At 42.4% G+C, this 18103-nt stretch overlaps 1 protein-coding gene across 1 annotated transcript in view; it reads right to left on the bottom strand.

Annotated features, from left to right (window-relative positions):
- Positions 1 to 14965: 14965 nt before the first annotated feature.
- The window catches only part of ITFG1 (integrin alpha FG-GAP repeat containing 1), a 162995-nt gene continuing 159857 nt past the window's right edge, over positions 14966 to 18103 (bottom strand). The window contains exon 18 of the mRNA XM_072117170.1: positions 14966 to 16815. Coding sequence (XP_071973271.1) covers positions 16756 to 16815 — 60 coding nt within the window. The 3' untranslated portion in view covers positions 14966 to 16755. The remainder of the gene's footprint in view (positions 16816 to 18103) is intronic.

Genomic DNA, 18103 nt, shown 5'->3' with positions numbered 1-18103 from the left:
TAGTAGTTATATTCTTGTACATAGGGGCAGTATTATAGTAGTTATAATCTTGTATATAGGGGGCAGTATTATAGTAGTTATATTCTTGTACATAGGGGCAGTATTATAGTAGTTATATTGTTGTACATAGGTGACAGTATTATAGTAGTTATATTCTTGTACATAGGGGCAGTATTATAGTAGTTATATTCTTGTACATAGTGAGCAGTATTATAGTAGTTATATTTTTGTACATAGGGGCAGTATTATAGTAGTTATATTCTTGTACATAGGGGGCAGTATTATAGTAGTTATATTCTTGTACATAGGGGGCAATTTTTATTAGTATAAACAAACAGAAAATATTATAATACATTCTCATCAGAAAGAACAGACAGTTAATTAACAAATATCATACAGATCAGAAAATAATAAATTCATAATAATCTTAACTCAAAAAGTCCATCACTGGTAAAAAGAAAAATGTGGAAATTAATATAATTACTTGATCAGTTACCCCAGACATATGTTCCTACATAACTTAACATTATTACCTGTTTTTTTAACCTCTATGGATCGTATCCACCTCAGCTCTGATAATATTATGGTTACAGCGTTCATGGGCTGGAAGGACTCGCTGTGTGCAGACACTCTGGTCCTGGTGTGCCAGTGATAGTATTTAATTGTACTGATGATCAGGTACATGGTCCCTCGGTCTATGCCGGCTACCTGTGGTGTCACCCCATAGATTATGTCTGGGTAGGTCAGAGACTGCAGTCTTGCTATTCTGAGTCTGTGGGACACCTCCTGCCATATCCGCCTCCCTCCCGGGCACTCAGTAGTAAAATGCTCCATGGTCTCCTCCTGCTGACATCCCAAGGGGCACAAACGCTCAGAGAGACTCAAGAATTTTAAATTGCCCCTGACAAAGAGTCTCCCATGCAAGGACAACCAGGCAATATCAAAGACCTTTGCAGGGAGTCTCGGACTATTGAGGAACCTCAGACTCTCCTGAAGGGTGGCCGTTGTGCAGTCCCTCAGAGCTGGCCTAACAGTATAGAAGGTCCTACAGATATTGGTATAAAGGTCCTTCCTGGTCTCATTCTCCAAAAATGTCTTGTCTAGCCTCCACTTTTTCAAACACCTGAGACCATACTCCAGATACTGGGGGAGGAAGCCAGGAGTCCATTGGCCCCTCTTGAGACTGCCGCCTCGCACCCAAGACTCTGCATAAAGCAATATCCAGTCCCTGACACTACTTACCCACAGGAGACCATTATTTGAGTCCAGGCAACCAAAATTTACTTTCAGAAACATGGAGTCAAAGAACACCCTTGGATTTAACATATCCAGTCCACCCTCTCTCCTCTGCAGGTAGGTGATCCCTCTTTTTACTGGGTTCAACCTATTCCCCCATAAAAGCTGGAAGAACAGGCTAAAGAGCCTAGTGGAGAAAGATTCTGGCAAAGGAAAGACAACAGAGATGTAGAGGAAGACAGGGACCAGGTAAGTCTTCAGCAGAGTAACCCTTTCTCTATAGGTCAGCCTCCAGTTCTTCCATCGCTGAACCTTTACATTTCCGGTTTCCAACTTCTCTTCCCAATTTAGTTTGGAATTATCTTCCCTCCCAAATTTCACCCCAAGGATCTTAATATGGGTGGAGGCCTTGGCGAATTGTGGCAGATCAAAGCCAGGAGCAGTATCCAATGTCCAGAAAGCTTGACTCTTCTCAAGGTTAACCAGAGACCCGGAGGCCTCTGAGTAACTTCTGATGGCTACAGACAACATCTCAACCTCACGAGGTTCAGATATCACCACAGTCACATCATCTGCGTATGCGACTACCTTCAAAGGCAAGCAATGGGGGACCGGCACCCCCTGTAAATCACACCGCTGCAGTGATCGCAGAAACAAGTATGGCAAACACATACAGCAGAGGACTCAGGGGGCAGCCCTGTCACACCCCTGCCTCTACTTCAAAAGTGTCCCCCTGCCAACCATTGATCAGAGGAAAGCTCTTCGCTTCTCTGTACAAAGTTCTCAGCCAATCTATAAATTGTCCTGGACAAGTGGCCCATAGATAATCAGGATCAACCCTGTCAAAGGCTTTAGCCTGGTCCAGACCTACAACATATCTCCCGCACCTCAGAGCTTTACATCTCTCAAACATCTCTCTTATGGAGATGACTGCTCCAGAGATGTTCCGCCCTCTTACTGTGCCGTTCTGAGAGCCTGCCAACAGTGCCGGGGGCAAACAGACTAATCTAGAAAACAGAATTTTTGCCAGAATTTTCCTGTCGACATTCAAGAGGGCGATCGGCCTCCAGTTCTTGATGTCGCTAGGTTCCTTACCTTTAGACAGCAGAATAAGGGAGGACACTCTCATGGATGGAGGCATCAGGTGATTTTCTAGACAATTGGTAAACACATCCACAAGAATCGGGGCTAAGAGGTCTCTGAACTTCATATAGAATTCACATGTCATCCCATCAGGACCTGGTGCCTTCTTCAGATACAACTTATCAATGGCCTCTTTAACCTCCTCCTCTGTTATTCCTGCTGTCAAAGGAGAAAAATCCAAATCTCTAGTGTCAGGACCTGGAGTTGCCTCCAAGAATTGAGCCATTTTCTCTTTATCCAAAACCTTCTTCTGAAATAACTCAGCATAGTAGGATCTCACCACCCCCAGGATACCCTCCCGAGATTCCTGCAAAACTCCCTGGGAGTCAGTGAGACCTGTGATCGATTTCCTGGTCACGCGTTCCCGGCAATTTTCATACGGATCAGGAACGCCCAGTTTTCCGTAGTCCCGCTCAATAACCAGGGGCGTGTAGCGGCTGTACTGATACTGTTTTATTTCAGACTTCAGTCGGTCAATTTTTTGTTTGTCCCCCCCTCCCGCCGCATACAGTGACTCCAATTCTTTCCGCAGCTTGAGATACTGGCCGTACTTACTCTTACCTTTCTTAACTGACAGTCTCTTTAAGAGGGACCTGATCTGCTCCTTGACGTTCTCCCACCAGTCAGATATGTTGTCATAGAAGTCTACTCTCTGGACCTGGTCCTGAAAAAGGGAGTGGATGCAATTCTGGACAAAAGCATCATCCAGGATGCTAGAATTGAGCCTCCTTAACCCCCGACCAATATCCGAGCGGTTAGTGGCTCCTAGGTGAAACAATAAGACAAGATGGTCAGAATATGGGACAACTTTCTCGCTTATACCACTAACATTTTCTGAGGGACTCACAAATAGGTATACCGAGGTTTCCTCCCGTCCAAGGTAAATACATTGCGTAGGTTTGCCTGTGATATTATGCTCTGTAGGACCCTGGAGTCCCTGACCACTGCTCTGCCTGAGGACCTGTCACCTGAAGTCATGACAACATTAAAGTCACCCGCCATTACTACAGGGGTAGAGGTAAATAAATGCTGCTTCACCTCATTGAATAGCTGGATTCTCTCTGTCACTGTCTGTGGGCCATAGATGTTGATCAGCCGGAGCCGCCTACCATGGATGGTCACTTCCAGCACCAGGCACCTCCCCATAGCGACCTCCGTCAGCCTGTGCACCGTCACGTCTGTGGTGTTAAATAATAGGCCACCCCGGCGTACGGCTCCACAGCCAGTGACCAGTAAGAAGGACCAGACCGCCACTCACGCTCAGTCTCACAGAGATGCCCTAAGGTGGTCAGATGGGTCTCCTGCAGGAAGATGACATTAGCGTCCAGATATCTCAGGTGGTCATACACAGCGTGTCTAGTCCTTCTTACTTTAATACTGTTGATGTTGCTAGAAGCAACTTTTAGAGAGAATCCAGCCACAACAATGAAAAAAAAACAGAGCGGTGACCCCCATCATCATGAGTCAGAGTCAAAGTCCCCCTGTCTTCCACCTGTCTCCATGTTTGAATCCTCAGCGGTATCTACAGGAGGGGGTTTCTTCTTAGTTGGAGGATCCCCTGTATACACCTCACACTCATTATCAATTCTTTCTAGCTCTTTTTCAAAGTCCCCATCAGACTCTGACAGAGCATCAAACCGGTTGGAAAGGACCATGACCCCGGCATCACCACTGGACTTTTTCCTGGTCTTAGGCTCTGCACTATACTCCTCAGGCTTACGGGAGGATTTGTCTTTTTTCTTCCTTTTCTTCTTTTTCACCTCCTCATATTCAGTGGGTGCTACAGAGGTGGCGGCCTGAGGTTGGTGTTGGGTTACAACCTCCACACTCCCCTGAGCGCTGTCTGACTGCAGGGGTTCTGCATCACCTGACCCCTGTACAACCCCCTTCTCCCCGTCCACCTCTATGTTATCCTCCGGTGGCTGTACCTCCCAAATAGACTGAGGGTCCCCTCCATCTCCCGTCCCCTCAGTTACAGCAGAATGTCCAACAGTGTCCCCAGTCTCAAGCACGTTAGAGTTCTCCTGGGTCACCGCATCTCCCTGACCCATAGATGAAAGTTCACCATCTTGCTGCTGCACAGACACTGCTGGGACTTGTGGTACTACAGGTCCATGCACCTACTATGAGACCACTGCAGAGGTCTGCGGCTGATCTAGTGTCTGTCCCTTCTGGAATGAGAAGCTCGCAGGCTTGATAATCTGTGCAACACGTGGGGGGACATCTGGGGGGACGGGTCCTGCTTGTGCTGTAGGGGCCCGGGGCCCAGAGTCACAGCTCTGCCTCTGCTGGGAGAGCGCTCCTGGTTCCTGTAAGACTCAGCCAGGGGTCCCATCCTCTCCAGGACACAGTCCATATCCCTGAACACCTGTGCCAGCTCCATGCCTAGTCCCTGCAGCTTGGAGTTATACAGGGCGCTGCTTTCAGGGTGCGCAGTTCTAAGAGAATACATACAGTCTATCTGCATTTGCAGCATTATCTTATGATTAGTTAGCTCCCCCATCCTCCTAACTAACTAAGGGTCGGTATCTCCTCCGCCAACTGCAGCTCCAGTGCCCGTGCGGTCTCCTTCCCCTGCTGTGCTGGTCGGGGTGCAGCTCCAGATGGTTTTGGTGCACCCTTCTCCTTCCCAGGCTTGTGGCTTGCACTGGCAGGGGCCTGTTCACACTTAGCAGTGCTTGTAGTTACAGTCTGCGGCTTTACTGCTGACCTAGTGCGGCCTGGACAGGCCATGCTGGACACCACCTCCCTCTGCTGCAGGTTTTCTTGCAGGGTCTGTCTCTCCAGGGACGTTCTCCTCTGTCTGGGTGCAGGAGTGGGGGGCTGTGCACCTGCTGCTGGTCTCACACTCTGCTGCATCACCTGTGCTCCTCCACGCTGGCTGGTCATAGAACTTGACGCTTTCATTGCTGCTTCAGTCACTTCCACTTCTTCATTCTTTCTCATTACAATCGCATTGTCTGCAATCTGTCCACAATCTTTACTGGTTACTTGGGGATTTGCATCCCTAGAAGGTTTTTGGAAGTTCACTCCCGGTGTAGGCCTGGAAGCCTGGGCCTTGCCTGGAGAATCTCCCCACCCAGGGTGGCCCCGCCCTGGGCTAGCTCCAGACATGCAGAGACTCAGGAGCTCAGCTCACACACGTCCTCACAGCAAGGGGGCTGTATTATAGTAGTTATATTCCTGTACATAGGGGGCTGTATTATAGTAGTTATATTCTTGTACATAGGGGGCAGTATTATAGTAGTTATATTCCTGTACATATTGGGTAGTATTATAATAGTTATATTTTTGTACATAGGAGGCAGTATTATAGTAGTTATATTCTTGTATATATGAGACAGTATTATAGTAGTTATATTTTTGTACATAGGGGCAGTATTATAGTAGTTATATTCTTGTACATAGGGGGCAGTATTATAGTAGTTATATTCTTGTACATAGGGGGCAGTATTATAGTAGTTATATTCTGTACATAGGGGGCAGTATTATAGTAGTTATATTCCTGTACATAGGGGGCAGTATTATAGTAGTTATATTCTTGAACATATGGGGCAGTATTACAGTAGTTATATTCCTGTACATAGGGGCAGTATTATGGTAGTTATATTCCTGTACATAGGGGGCAGTATTATGGTTGTTATATTCCTGTACATAGGGGGCAGTATTATGGTTGTTATATTCTTGTACATAGGGGGAAGTATTATAGTAGTTATATTCTTGTACATAGGGTACAGTATTATAGTAGTTATATTCTTGAACATATTGGGCAGTATCTAATAGTACTATTCCTATCCATAGGGGGCAGTATTATAGGAGTAGTTTTCCTGTCCTTAGGGGGAAGTATTATAGAACTTATCTTCTTTTACATAGCAGGCAGTATTCTAGTAGTAATATTACTGTACATTGGATGCCACATTATAGAAGTTATATTCTTGTACACAGGGGGCAGTATTATAGTAGTTAGATTTCTGTACATGGGGTCAGTATTAAAAATGGATAGTGTTTATGTAGTAATGCTATAAATTATATAGCTATTTATAATTTTATAACTTACCGCTTGTCACTGTAAACTAAGAAGTTGTTTTGATTTACCAAGCTTTAACCCCTAGGCGCACCAGGACGTTATAGTACGTCCCCGGGGCTAGATGCTTAGCGCACGGGGACGTTCTATAACGTCCTGCTTCTGGCACCGGCTCAGGAACGGAGCCGGTACCAGAAGCAGCGGCTGTCAGCTGTCTAGTACAGCTGACAGCCTGCGCTAACACCCGCGATCGGAGCCGGCTCCGATCGCGGGTGTTAACCCTTTACACGCCGCGGTCAAACATGACCGCGGCGTGTAAGGGTGTTTGCGCTGTGGATCGGATCCCCCGTGCCGCTTACCGGGGGATCCGATCCACTTCTGGGCAGCTCCGAGGACTGGCATGTGCCCCAGAGCTGCCCGGTCTCCCTGGCAGTCAGACCCCTTCCGGGTCTGACTGCAAACTGTCTGAGCATGCGCAAGCTTGCTCAGACAGTTTACACTGCTCTACAATAAAATAGTATTGTAGAGCAGTGTATTGAACTTAAACCAGTGATCAGAGCATCACTGGTTCAAGTTCAAGTATGTATAATAAAAAAAAAGTCAAAAACACTAAAGTTAATACATTAGAATAAATAAAAAATAAATGCATTAAAATATAAGCCCCTAAAATGTCAATTTCCTATAAAAACACTTAATAAAGTATAAAAAACACAAAAACACAAAAACCCCCCGCATATTTGGTATTGCCGCGTCCGTAACAATCTATATAATAAAACAGAATCGTTACTGGACCCGCACGGTACACGCCGTAGAAAAAAAACGCAAAAACGTTCCGAAAAAAGATCATTTTTAATTAATACCCTATAAAAAAATGCTCTAAAAAGTAATTTAAAAAATGTTATGCACTCCAGAATAAGCCCACTAAAAAGAACAACTCTTTTCGCAAAAAATAAGCCCCTAACCAGATTTGTCAGCCGAAAAATAAAAAAGTTATGCATATGAAAAGATGGTGATGCTAAAATGAACAAGATTTTCTCCAAATTGGTTTTTATTCAGTACAATTGAATAAAATACACAAAACCCCCACATATTTGGTATCCCTGCGTCCGTAACAATCTGCATAATAAAACAGAATCGTTATTAGATCCGCAAAGTGAACCCCGTAAAAAAACAAAACAAAAAAAAGCTCCAGAAAAAAGATCATTTTCAATTAATACCCTATAAAAATGCTCTAAAAAGGGATTTAAAAAATGTTATGCACTCTAAAATAAGACCACTAAAAAGAACAATCCTTCTCGCAAAAAATAAGCCCTTAAACAGATTTGTGAGGCGAAAAATAAAAAAGTTATGCATATGAAAGACGGTGATGCTAAAATTAACAACATTTTTGCCAAATTACTTTTTATTCAGTAAAAATGGGAAAAAAATAAAAAATCTATATAAATGAGGTCTTTTTGTAATCAGGGCGACCCATAGAATAAAAATAATATACTATTTTTATGGTATGGTAAACAGCCAAAAAAAACCCCCATAACAAAGAGTTAATAAAATCTCACCAATTAGCCTATAGATTCCCCCAAATTAGGTACCAGAAAAGTGCATCTCATGTGGCAAAAGAAATAAGCCCCTATAGGTCCACATTAAAAAAAAGAAAAAAATTATAGCCTGTACAATGTGACATAGCAAATCTGATCTGGATGGCGCCTCCTTCCCTTCTATGCCCGGCCTTGTGCCCATACAGCAGGTTACCACCACATATAGAGTAACCGTGTACTCGGGAGAGATTGGGTAACAAACTTTGTGGAGCCTTTATTCATTTAATCCATTGTAAATGTTTAATTTTCAACCCAAAATGGGTGTATTGTGAAAAAATATTACAATTTGCAGACTCCACCTCCATTTTGTTTTAACCCCTATAAAACACGTAAAGGGTTAACAAACTTCATACGTTGAGGTGTGTAGTTTCCACAATGGGGTAATTTACGAGTCTCACTATTATTTAGGCCTCTCAGTGTCAATTAGAAGTTGAGCAGGTTCATCTAATACAAGTTTTGGTGATTTTACAAAAAATTTGAAAAATGATACCTAAATTCTGAGCCTCATAACATTCTAGTAAAATATGTGGAATCTTAAAAAACCATACCAGCATAAAGCAGACATTTGGGAAATGTAAGTTATGAATTTATTTGGGAGCTATGACTATCTGCATCAAAAGTAGAGAATTTAGAATGTTGAAAATAAAGAATTTTTCCAAATTTATGCCAAATTTTGTTTTTTTTCATGACTAAACGCAAAAGATTTCATCCAAATTTTTAAACTAATTTGAAGTACAATGTGTCACGAGAAAACAATCTCAAAATCCCCTGGATATCTCATAGCGTTCCAAAGCTATAACCACTTATAGTGACACAGGTCAGATTTGAAGAATGGGGCCGCGTCCTAAAGGCCAAAAGAGGCCGAGTCCCGTAGGGGTTAAACAGTTGTTACTAACTACAATGTGTCATCCTTTTTTTACATGTATTACAAACTATTTCAGCTGGGGGTACCAGTGTGCACAGGGTAATGAGAATGTGAAATGCATTTTTCATCTGGAAAACTGATGCTTAGAATGCACAGAGAGATTGATCTAAACCTTGCTTTGTAGAATATCTCTTCCAAGAAATCCTCACCATTCATATTCATATTAATAGTGACTGGAGTTGCCCTTCAAATAACCGTAACATCTCAATTACAGGGGAGAACTCATTGCTCATTCTTTTACTACCCTGTTAGGGTGAAGACACACATGGCGTTTTTGGGCCGTTTTTACTAAGTGCGTTTTCAGATCGTTAAAAACGCATGCGTTTTTTAAAAACGCATGCGTTTTTTGAAAACGCATGCGTTTTTGTCCGTTTTTCCGAAATTGCGCAATGAAAAATTGACAAAAACGCATGCGTTTTTAACGATCTGAAAACGCACTTAGTAAAAACGGCCCAAAAACGCCATGTGTGTCTTCACCCTTACTATCCTAGAAGCTACATTTCTGTGTATGTTTTGAAGAGCCCTTGATAACCTGGGCATGTCTCAATAATTAATAGGCGCATATTAATATTGTTCTCAGACGAACCAATGCAGTTTGACGTGTATTAGTGCAGGAGACAGGACGGCCAAGGCAGCGATGACTGAAATGACAACATGGGAGTGCGCTGCTCCATGGTTATGAATGAATCCGTATGTCCCAGTTCCGGATGGCTGGGCAGTGCTGTAATGCTCTGATTATTATTTTCTGGTGGATCCGTCCAACTCTATGAAATTGACATAGTTCTTTCATTGTCTGCCAGGATGAGGAATAATGATATTGGCAGCTGACTTTAATTATCTGCATATCGTCACTGTCGTTAGCGAGTTCTGGTGATTCTTTATACAAAGTGAATGCATGGTATCCGTTCTAACCCACCCTTGTCAATATCATTGCCGTCTATTAGGTTAGATTTCTGTACATGGGGTCAGTATTAAAAATGGATAGTGTTTATGTAGTAATGCTATAAATTATATAGCTATTTATAATTTTATAACTTACCGCTTGTCACTGTAAACTAAGAAGTTGTTTTGATTTACCAAGCTTTAACCCCTAGGCGCACCAGGACGTTATAGTACGTCCCCGGGGCTAGATGCTTAGCGCACGGGGACGTTCTATAACGTCCTGCTTCTGGCACCGGCTCAGGAACGGAGCCGGTACCAGAAGCAGCGGCTGTCAGCTGTCTAGTACAGCTGACAGCCTGCGCTAACACCCGCGATCGGAGCCGGCTCCGATCGTGGGTGTTAACCCTTTACACGCCGCGGTCAAACATGACCGCGGCGTGTAAGGGTGTTTGCGCTGTGGATCGGATCCCCCGTGCCGCTTACCGGGGGATCCGATCCACTTCTGGGCAGCTCCGAGGACTGGCATGTGCCCCAGAGCTGCCCGGTCTCCCTGGCAGTCAGACCCCTTCCGGGTCTGACTGCAAACTGTCTGAGCATGCGCAAGCTTGCTCAGACAGTTTACACTGCTCTACAATAAAATAGTATTGTAGAGCAGTGTATTGAACTTAAACCAGTGATCAGAGCATCACTGGTTCAAGTTCAAGTATGTATAATAAAAAAAAAGTCAAAAACACTAAAGTTAATACATTAGAATAAATAAAAAATAAATTAAATTACATTTATTAAAGCATTTGCACGTTTTCTGTCTGACTTTGAACTGAAAAGAACATGCAAACTGCTTGCACATGTATTTATAAAGTGTCTGCGCCAGAAATGTATTGTGACTACACTGGGGCAGATTTATCAAGCTGTCTGAAAGTCAGAATATTTCTAGTTGCCCATGGCAACCAATCACAGCTCCCCTTTAAAATATTCATGAGCACTGGTTAAACGAAAGCTAAGCTGTAATTTGTTGCCATGGGCAACCAGGAATATTCTGACTTTCAGACAGCTTGATAAATCTGCCCCATTGTGTCTGACAAGACAGAAAAATGTGCACCTAAAGGGGCGTGTTAGTGCTTAGTCGGAGTTTGCGCCATATTTATTACTGGTGTGTGTCCCCAAAAATGGTGCCCACTTCCAGAGCACTGCAGGGGCGCCAGGTCAATGAAGACCATGTGACAGTTTTGATTAATATGTACTCTGCACACTCCACAGGCAAACTGCACATAGTACAGTTTGCTATAGATTTGAGAAATGTGGGCCAGTGACTGTGGTAATCTTCTAATATTTGATATCCATGGCCTCCTTTCTTCTAAAATCATCTTTTAACATTATGCTACTGAGCCAGTAGGGCTCTGGGGGGTGTTACCAGACCCCTTCCATGTTGCAGCCATACAGGCTGTGTACTGAATCTTCCTTTGCTGTCATGAGATCACAGCAGGCTGAGGGAGCAGGAGAGAGGGTGAGAGTGTAACAGCCTGTGAAGCTGCAGGATGAAGGGGCTCTGTAAATAACTTCCCAGAGGCCTTCGGGCTCAATAGCCTAATTGTAAAGTAGATTTTAGAAGAATGGAGGCCATGGATAACAAATATAAGATTTTTCCAGCACTGGTGTCTGGATGTAAGGAAGTGACCCTGGTTTATCAGGATGGATTTTGACGGTAGATTTCCTTTAAAAACACTCTTACTGAATCTACATCTAAAAAAGAAAGCAGAACATTGCACCGGGCTACACCAACCACTATACACAGAGTGATTACCTGGCTTATGGAAGTTGATGACAATGTTCACTACAAATCCCCGTGGTCAGATTTCTTCATTTAGCCCAATGACAATAATTCAGTGTTTAATAATGTGTATTGTGGAATCTGCACTACAGGTTCTTCTTTCTTAATGTTGTATTGCTTAACTGAGCCGACACTTCCAACATTTTGCATCTTTGGATGGGCACCAGGTTGAGACCGGCTGCCTATTTCAGAGTGAAAATATCATTGCTCAGAATAGTCATTGGCAGCTGGTGCCCACTGAAGCAGTGACTGGGTCCAGACGCCTGTGGCTATCTCCTTGGTAGCAGTTATACTGTGTGAAATCTTCAGATGTCTGTATTTTTCTGGAAGATGGGATTTAGATGACCGCTGAACCGAGGTTAAGTGTCCATTTTTATGATGTGTTGTTTGCTGATAAATAAACAGTCAGAACTCATAGGAGCCGCAGGAGGATACGGGTCACCTAGTCCAGATGTAGCCATTGCGCCATTCTTTTGATGTCCTAGACTTCCCTCAGCACATTTGTTACCATCAATAAAGGCAGACTGTTACAGCTCCTTCCCTAAGGTTTTTTCTGTTTCTATAGAAGAGCTGACATATTCATATATATAGATTTCCTTGCTGTAATCCTAGTGTGAATTATTATTCCCTTGTGATGTCTTCTTCTCATGCATTGTACTATGGGATTCTAGTACAGTAAAGTAACATTTAATTGGCAGAATAAAAGTGACAAATTGTTAAGGATTATTAATGACAGCAGCTCTCTCCCGACAAGAGCGTACTAGAGAAAAGTTGCTGTGAATATTTTCTTTATCGTAATTTTTATAAGTGCAAAGTGTTTTTTGATTAGGTTGAAGTGGGAGTTGCAGAAACAGAATGCATGAACTGCGGAGATGCCATTACCATTGCAAAAAGTGTAGGTGGGAAGAGGTCAGGGAAAGATGCAGGTCTACAGTACATACAGAACGCGATATTCATTGGCATTGTCCTCAGCTCAGATATTCAGCTGTAGCATAGCAGAGTATGTCATGTTGCTTTTTCTTTACTCTGATAAGATACGTGTTTCTGGCTTGATGAGTTTTCACACCAAGGAGTTAAATACAGCCAGGAATAGAAACTGCAGATTACAAGATTCCAGCAACTCAAAACTATAAAAGTCCAATATAATTCAAGAACCTGCGGTCCAAGCGTTCTCATCAGGAGCTGAAACAATGAAGTTCCAAAGACATTATGCAAGTCAAAGGAACCTTTATCTCTGGGAAAAGCAGGACCAAAAAAAAAAAAAGAGTTTGGTGAATCTGCAGACTGGCTCACTGATAGCCAACGGTTATTTAAAACAGTTTTCTGGTAAAATCTCTAATATTTGATACCCCACACGGCATACAGTTGCTCAGTTGTACACAGTTTCAGTGGCTAACCTATATTTGCATGGAGTCTTGCATATATACACCATAGATATGTGGAGCTGACCATGAATAGACGGTTTGCTACAGTTGCCGGCCAGCTTCTATACACTAAACATGGAGCCTTTTGCTTCTAGCTGAATTGCTGGAACAGCTGATTGTAGCAGAGTCTGGCTATTGTACCCCCAACGCTCACATACTATTGACCTAGCCTGTGGATAGATCATCTAGTAAGTAGCCTTGAAAACCCTTTAAAGGGGGTTAAAGTGATTATCATTAAGTATAACCATGTCTTTTTCATACATACATTTTTCATAATATAGTTATTGTGATAAATGTGACCAGGGGGAGGGCGGCATTATCCTGCTCAAGTTCCCCACAACCTCAGCTTAAACTGCCTAATTGAGCTAGGTTGTTTCCGATCACTCCAAGAGGGGTAGCTTCAAAGGATCTCTGCATGGAGTTAAAGGGGTATTCTCGCCTGGGCACTTGCATTCAGTTTCATTAATCTGCCATACATAAACATTTCTTCAATTAGATGTTGTTAAAAACAATGTTCTTGTGTGAAGATAATTTCTCATAAATGTAGCCTTGTTGTCCCTTAGAAACGAGATAGCTTCCTCGGATACGGCCACCTCTGATGGATTGAGTGCACAAAGAAACAAAAGGCAAGTCTGGCAACCACTGCCAGAGTGTGAGGTGGCCGTATCCGAGGAAGTTATCTCGTTTCTAAGGGACAACATGGCTACGTTTATGAGAAATTATCTTCACACAGGAACATTTTTTTAATTAACATCCAATTGAAGAAATGTTTACAAATGGCAAATGAATTTAATTAAATGTAAATGCCCAGATGGGAATACCCCTTTAAGGTCCCTCTCTGCCCAAGGGCAACTACATTTCTGGATTTCTTATCGTCAGTAAATCACAGTGTTCCAAATTCCTGAGGCTCTAGCACCTTTGGGTCCAGAGATGTAAATATCTCTGGGTAGGACCATAGCAAATGGTCAGGTTCGGGGCGTGATACCAGGTAGGAGGGACCCATAACCCCTCCTGTTGGGTGGGCAGAGGTGTGTCTGCACCTGATATAAAAAGGCACCTCTAAGGCCACATTATCTTTCACCTGGGGGAAATCTTACCATCACCAAGTGCAGGGAGGATCTTAAAGTGTGGACTATCCTTCCCATTAGGGCCACACACAAGGTTACTAACTCACTGAATTACTGAGACTTGTAGTGCTACCTGGGTATTTGTACTTTGTTTACTGTATATCTCTATTGTATATATTGTTTTGTCTAGTGTGCCCTTAAGGCAATTAAATATAAAATTTAACCTGTGTTGCTCTTTTATCTGGATACCGAACCCAAACGTCTGTTCTTCGCTCATATACATGCTATCGGGTTGGTTGCTCACCTTATATAATCCCGTTACGGACTGGGCTTATATTAAAAGAGAACTGGTGGCAGCTCAGGGTTGATAACATTCTGTTTCACTAGTGAGAGGGTTTTATTGTTGTGCAATATCCGGATGTTGTGTGGACAACCTTAAATCACTTCCTGCAACTCTCAGAACCCGTGCGTTCTGAGAGTGTCTAAAAAAGATAACTAAGTGACCTTGTGTATCCTTTAGGGGTCTGAAACGTCACGGTTTCCCTCACAGTTATATACTGTAGGTCAGTGTTTGACCTATATAAATCCCCAAAAATGTTAAACTTCCTGGTCACTGGCACACTCCGCAAGAGATGGTTAGAGATAAAATGATTACCTGATGTAAATAAATTACATTGTCCCATGCAGCAGTTGGAATGATACATTTATACACCATCAGTATATCAGAAGATTTCAAGCTGTGTATCCTGCTCTAGAACTGAAGTATTAGTATTACTATTACTGTAGGGTCTCCACAGCTTCCAATGAGCAGTGGGATACGTAACACAATATAGGACACATATTCTGAAACATCTTCTTTAATGGCAGATCTCAAGGTGTCAGTTTATCAGTTCACAGGACAAGACACAGGGATGTAGTGTTTGGTAGCATCATTCATGCTTAAAGTATTACCAGAGCATAGCAGAGACATCTCCCTAAAAATTACAAAGTCAAGTCTGTAGCAGCAAAGGCCAGGCAATAACTTGGATTGGGTAAATATAACGTGAACCCTTCTATGACAATGACCTCAATTATGAGAATTTCCATCTGTTACAAAACTACATTGCCCAGCATGCTCTCTTCACACTTTGCGTTTTAACTGCAATGGGGATAGGTCTGACAGAACGCATATCCGCTTCCACTGAAAGGCATCCTTTCTGGAACAATCACCAAGTTTTTGCAAGTAAATAAATATCACAACTAAAACACAACATATGAACACAACCTCAGGCCATGGTCACACGTTCCTGAAGTAACGCTAGTGCATGGGGGGAAGGCAAAGGCCAAATGACCTTTGTGATTCCAGGGAAACCCATGTAATTGTTAATCAGGCCCAGGGGTCTTGGATTTAAACAATGCAAGACACCGAGGTCTGGTTACCAATCACATGCGTATCTCTGGAACACATATACGATATCGCCAAGACCCGCCCCCACCCCATGCGCTAGCATTGAGTTGCAAACGCAACGCTAGCGGAAATTGTGCCTGTGGCTTCGAGTTTGTAATAGCTTTAGAAAATACTCCAGGTGGAGCTTTCCTGAATGTGCAGTATATGGTAAGGGTGCTGTAGCATGGGCTAATTGGAATCAGTAGGGTTTATTTTGCCTTCCTCTGGATAAACACTATTTATAGGTTTGATTTACTGGACCTGCGTCTTTCCCTAACATCATCTACTATGCAACTATGAACAATGGGACACTCCACATTTGCCATTATATATAAAAACATAGTAATTTGGCAAATCCTTAAAGAAAATTAATTAATACTGCCCAACATTACATAAATACAATTGCTATGGTGAAACTGTTAGAAAACTGCTATCCACAGTGACTAAATAGGTTTGAATTAGCTTTGCTAATCTGGATTGAAAATGCAAGCTGATATTTGATTGGCTGCTATAGGACCTTGCGGCCTACTCCGTATATAATGGTGGATGAGCTCTTGTTGTTGCTATGGTGAATACAACCCCTTTTCCTTTTTGAGGCACATAGTACCTTACAGCTCAGGAATGCCACCAGTTTCTAACAAGTTTACTAAAAGACAGTGTGTGGGCAACAGATATTCTAGAAAATCAATGCTTTCCCAGCAACTACTAATTATCTTATCCAACATAACACGTCCCCACCTTTCCCTCAACATACAAAAACACTTTATTTTCCATCAATCTTGTGCAAACAAGCAAAATCATAGAAAAGTAACATGTTTAACCCTAAGAATGTTTAACAGATGATAGGAGTCGTGCATAAACGTGAATCCCAGTACTGCAGGCCATGGCATCTAGTTTTAGCTCTTTTTCTGAAAATAAGCTTAAAAAGGGGAGCAAAGACTGGGGTGACAGCACGGGTGTTATACATGACCCCCATTGAGATTGTGATCACATTCATAATAATCACCCAGACATTACAGTGACACAGTCCCTTCCAATAACTTCTACACCACAGGACAGAATTTACAATAGCACTGGACGTCCTTGTTTCAAGTCCATCAGATGCTCATAAATCATTGTGTGTGTAAGACGCACCAATAAATTAAACGGAATGCAATATATACAGATATGTCATTTCCCTGTCGTCCATCGGGATAAACGTGGCGTCACATTGCATCAAAATGGAAGCGATGAGCCTCTTGCCTCTTCTCCCGGTCATCTGCTTTCTGTAACACAGAGGGGGGTTATGTTAACCTATGAAATGTCCATTTTGTTCAAGAGCACCATTAGGGACTTACTGCAGTGGCAGATCCCACAGGCTTTGCTCTTTATCATTCACTAATAGGGTCCAGTTTATAATGGATATCAGTCTGCATTAATGATCCAAAATGTTCTATTCCTCATGATCAAACAAGTCATTAACCACTAACCCAGCCTCTGCAATGCGCGTGTATTCACTGCCTCAAGCTCAATATATATAATAAAAGACATGGGATTCCTGGTAGGTTCATGTGGATTTTTGTGCAAAATTAGAGGCAAGTGGTTTTCAGGGCATACTACAGTAGATTTTACAATCAGATTGGGTGTGAATAGATGCCAATACACACTTTACTGCCCCATTGCAGAGTAGCCATAATATACATGAGAGGAGTACCATGAAATGGAATAGGAGCATACATAAGACTCCTTTACCATATGCACTCACCTGATATGAGGGGGAAGTACACCAACCCAAAACCCAAATGAAATAATAATTGGAATTTTTGTCACAAATCAGTGGATGCCAAATTACACCCTGATCTGGACTATATTTACATATATTTCCACCCTCAATTCTGTCTTAATTTGCACCAAAAAAATTGAAACCAGCTTTCACATTGATCACAGGGGTTGTACAGGGTTTTCTGGAAAAAACTAAGCTGACTTAAATGAGGTACAATCTTATTTTGCTATGTTCATCACACAGAGTTATCCATGTTGCTTGTTTTCAAACGCCTTATACATTTTTGATCAATTTGCTCCAGTGACTCTACAGGCAGTGAATCCAGCTCTGCTGTATAATACTGGCTGTAAATCAGGATCAGTACAAGATGACCAGCATAATGTATGTAAACGGTGCTCCACCAGCAGAACAGTGACTGTAGACATTTGTTTAGCTTTATGTTATAGAAATCATAACATCTAGGTATTTTTGTCTAGCGTTGACTTGTGATTTTATTATGGGTATGGAACCTCCATAGGCTGTAATCACGAACAGACAGCGCTAGAAATAAGAAAATAACACAATGTTCTTGACACAAAGTAAGAGACTTTCTGGATCACCATATCAGTGTAGAGTCACAGAAACAAAATGGTCATTGTCAGCGCCTCCAAGAATCCAGAATGCAAGGTTTTTGCAAAAGAAAGAAATTGCTTTTCTTTTTTTAAACATAAAACTGCAGGAAGCTGAAACGTTATTACAGAAGAGACAAGTTATTAACCCTGATGTCATAAAATATCTGTATTCTTAATAAA

This window comes from Engystomops pustulosus, chromosome 7 (genome assembly GCF_040894005.1).
Source record: "Engystomops pustulosus chromosome 7, aEngPut4.maternal, whole genome shotgun sequence".
Lineage (NCBI taxonomy): Eukaryota > Metazoa > Chordata > Amphibia > Anura > Leptodactylidae > Engystomops > Engystomops pustulosus.
The sequence above is the reverse complement of the archived record's forward strand: the minus strand, read 5'-3'. Positions and strand labels throughout refer to the sequence as shown.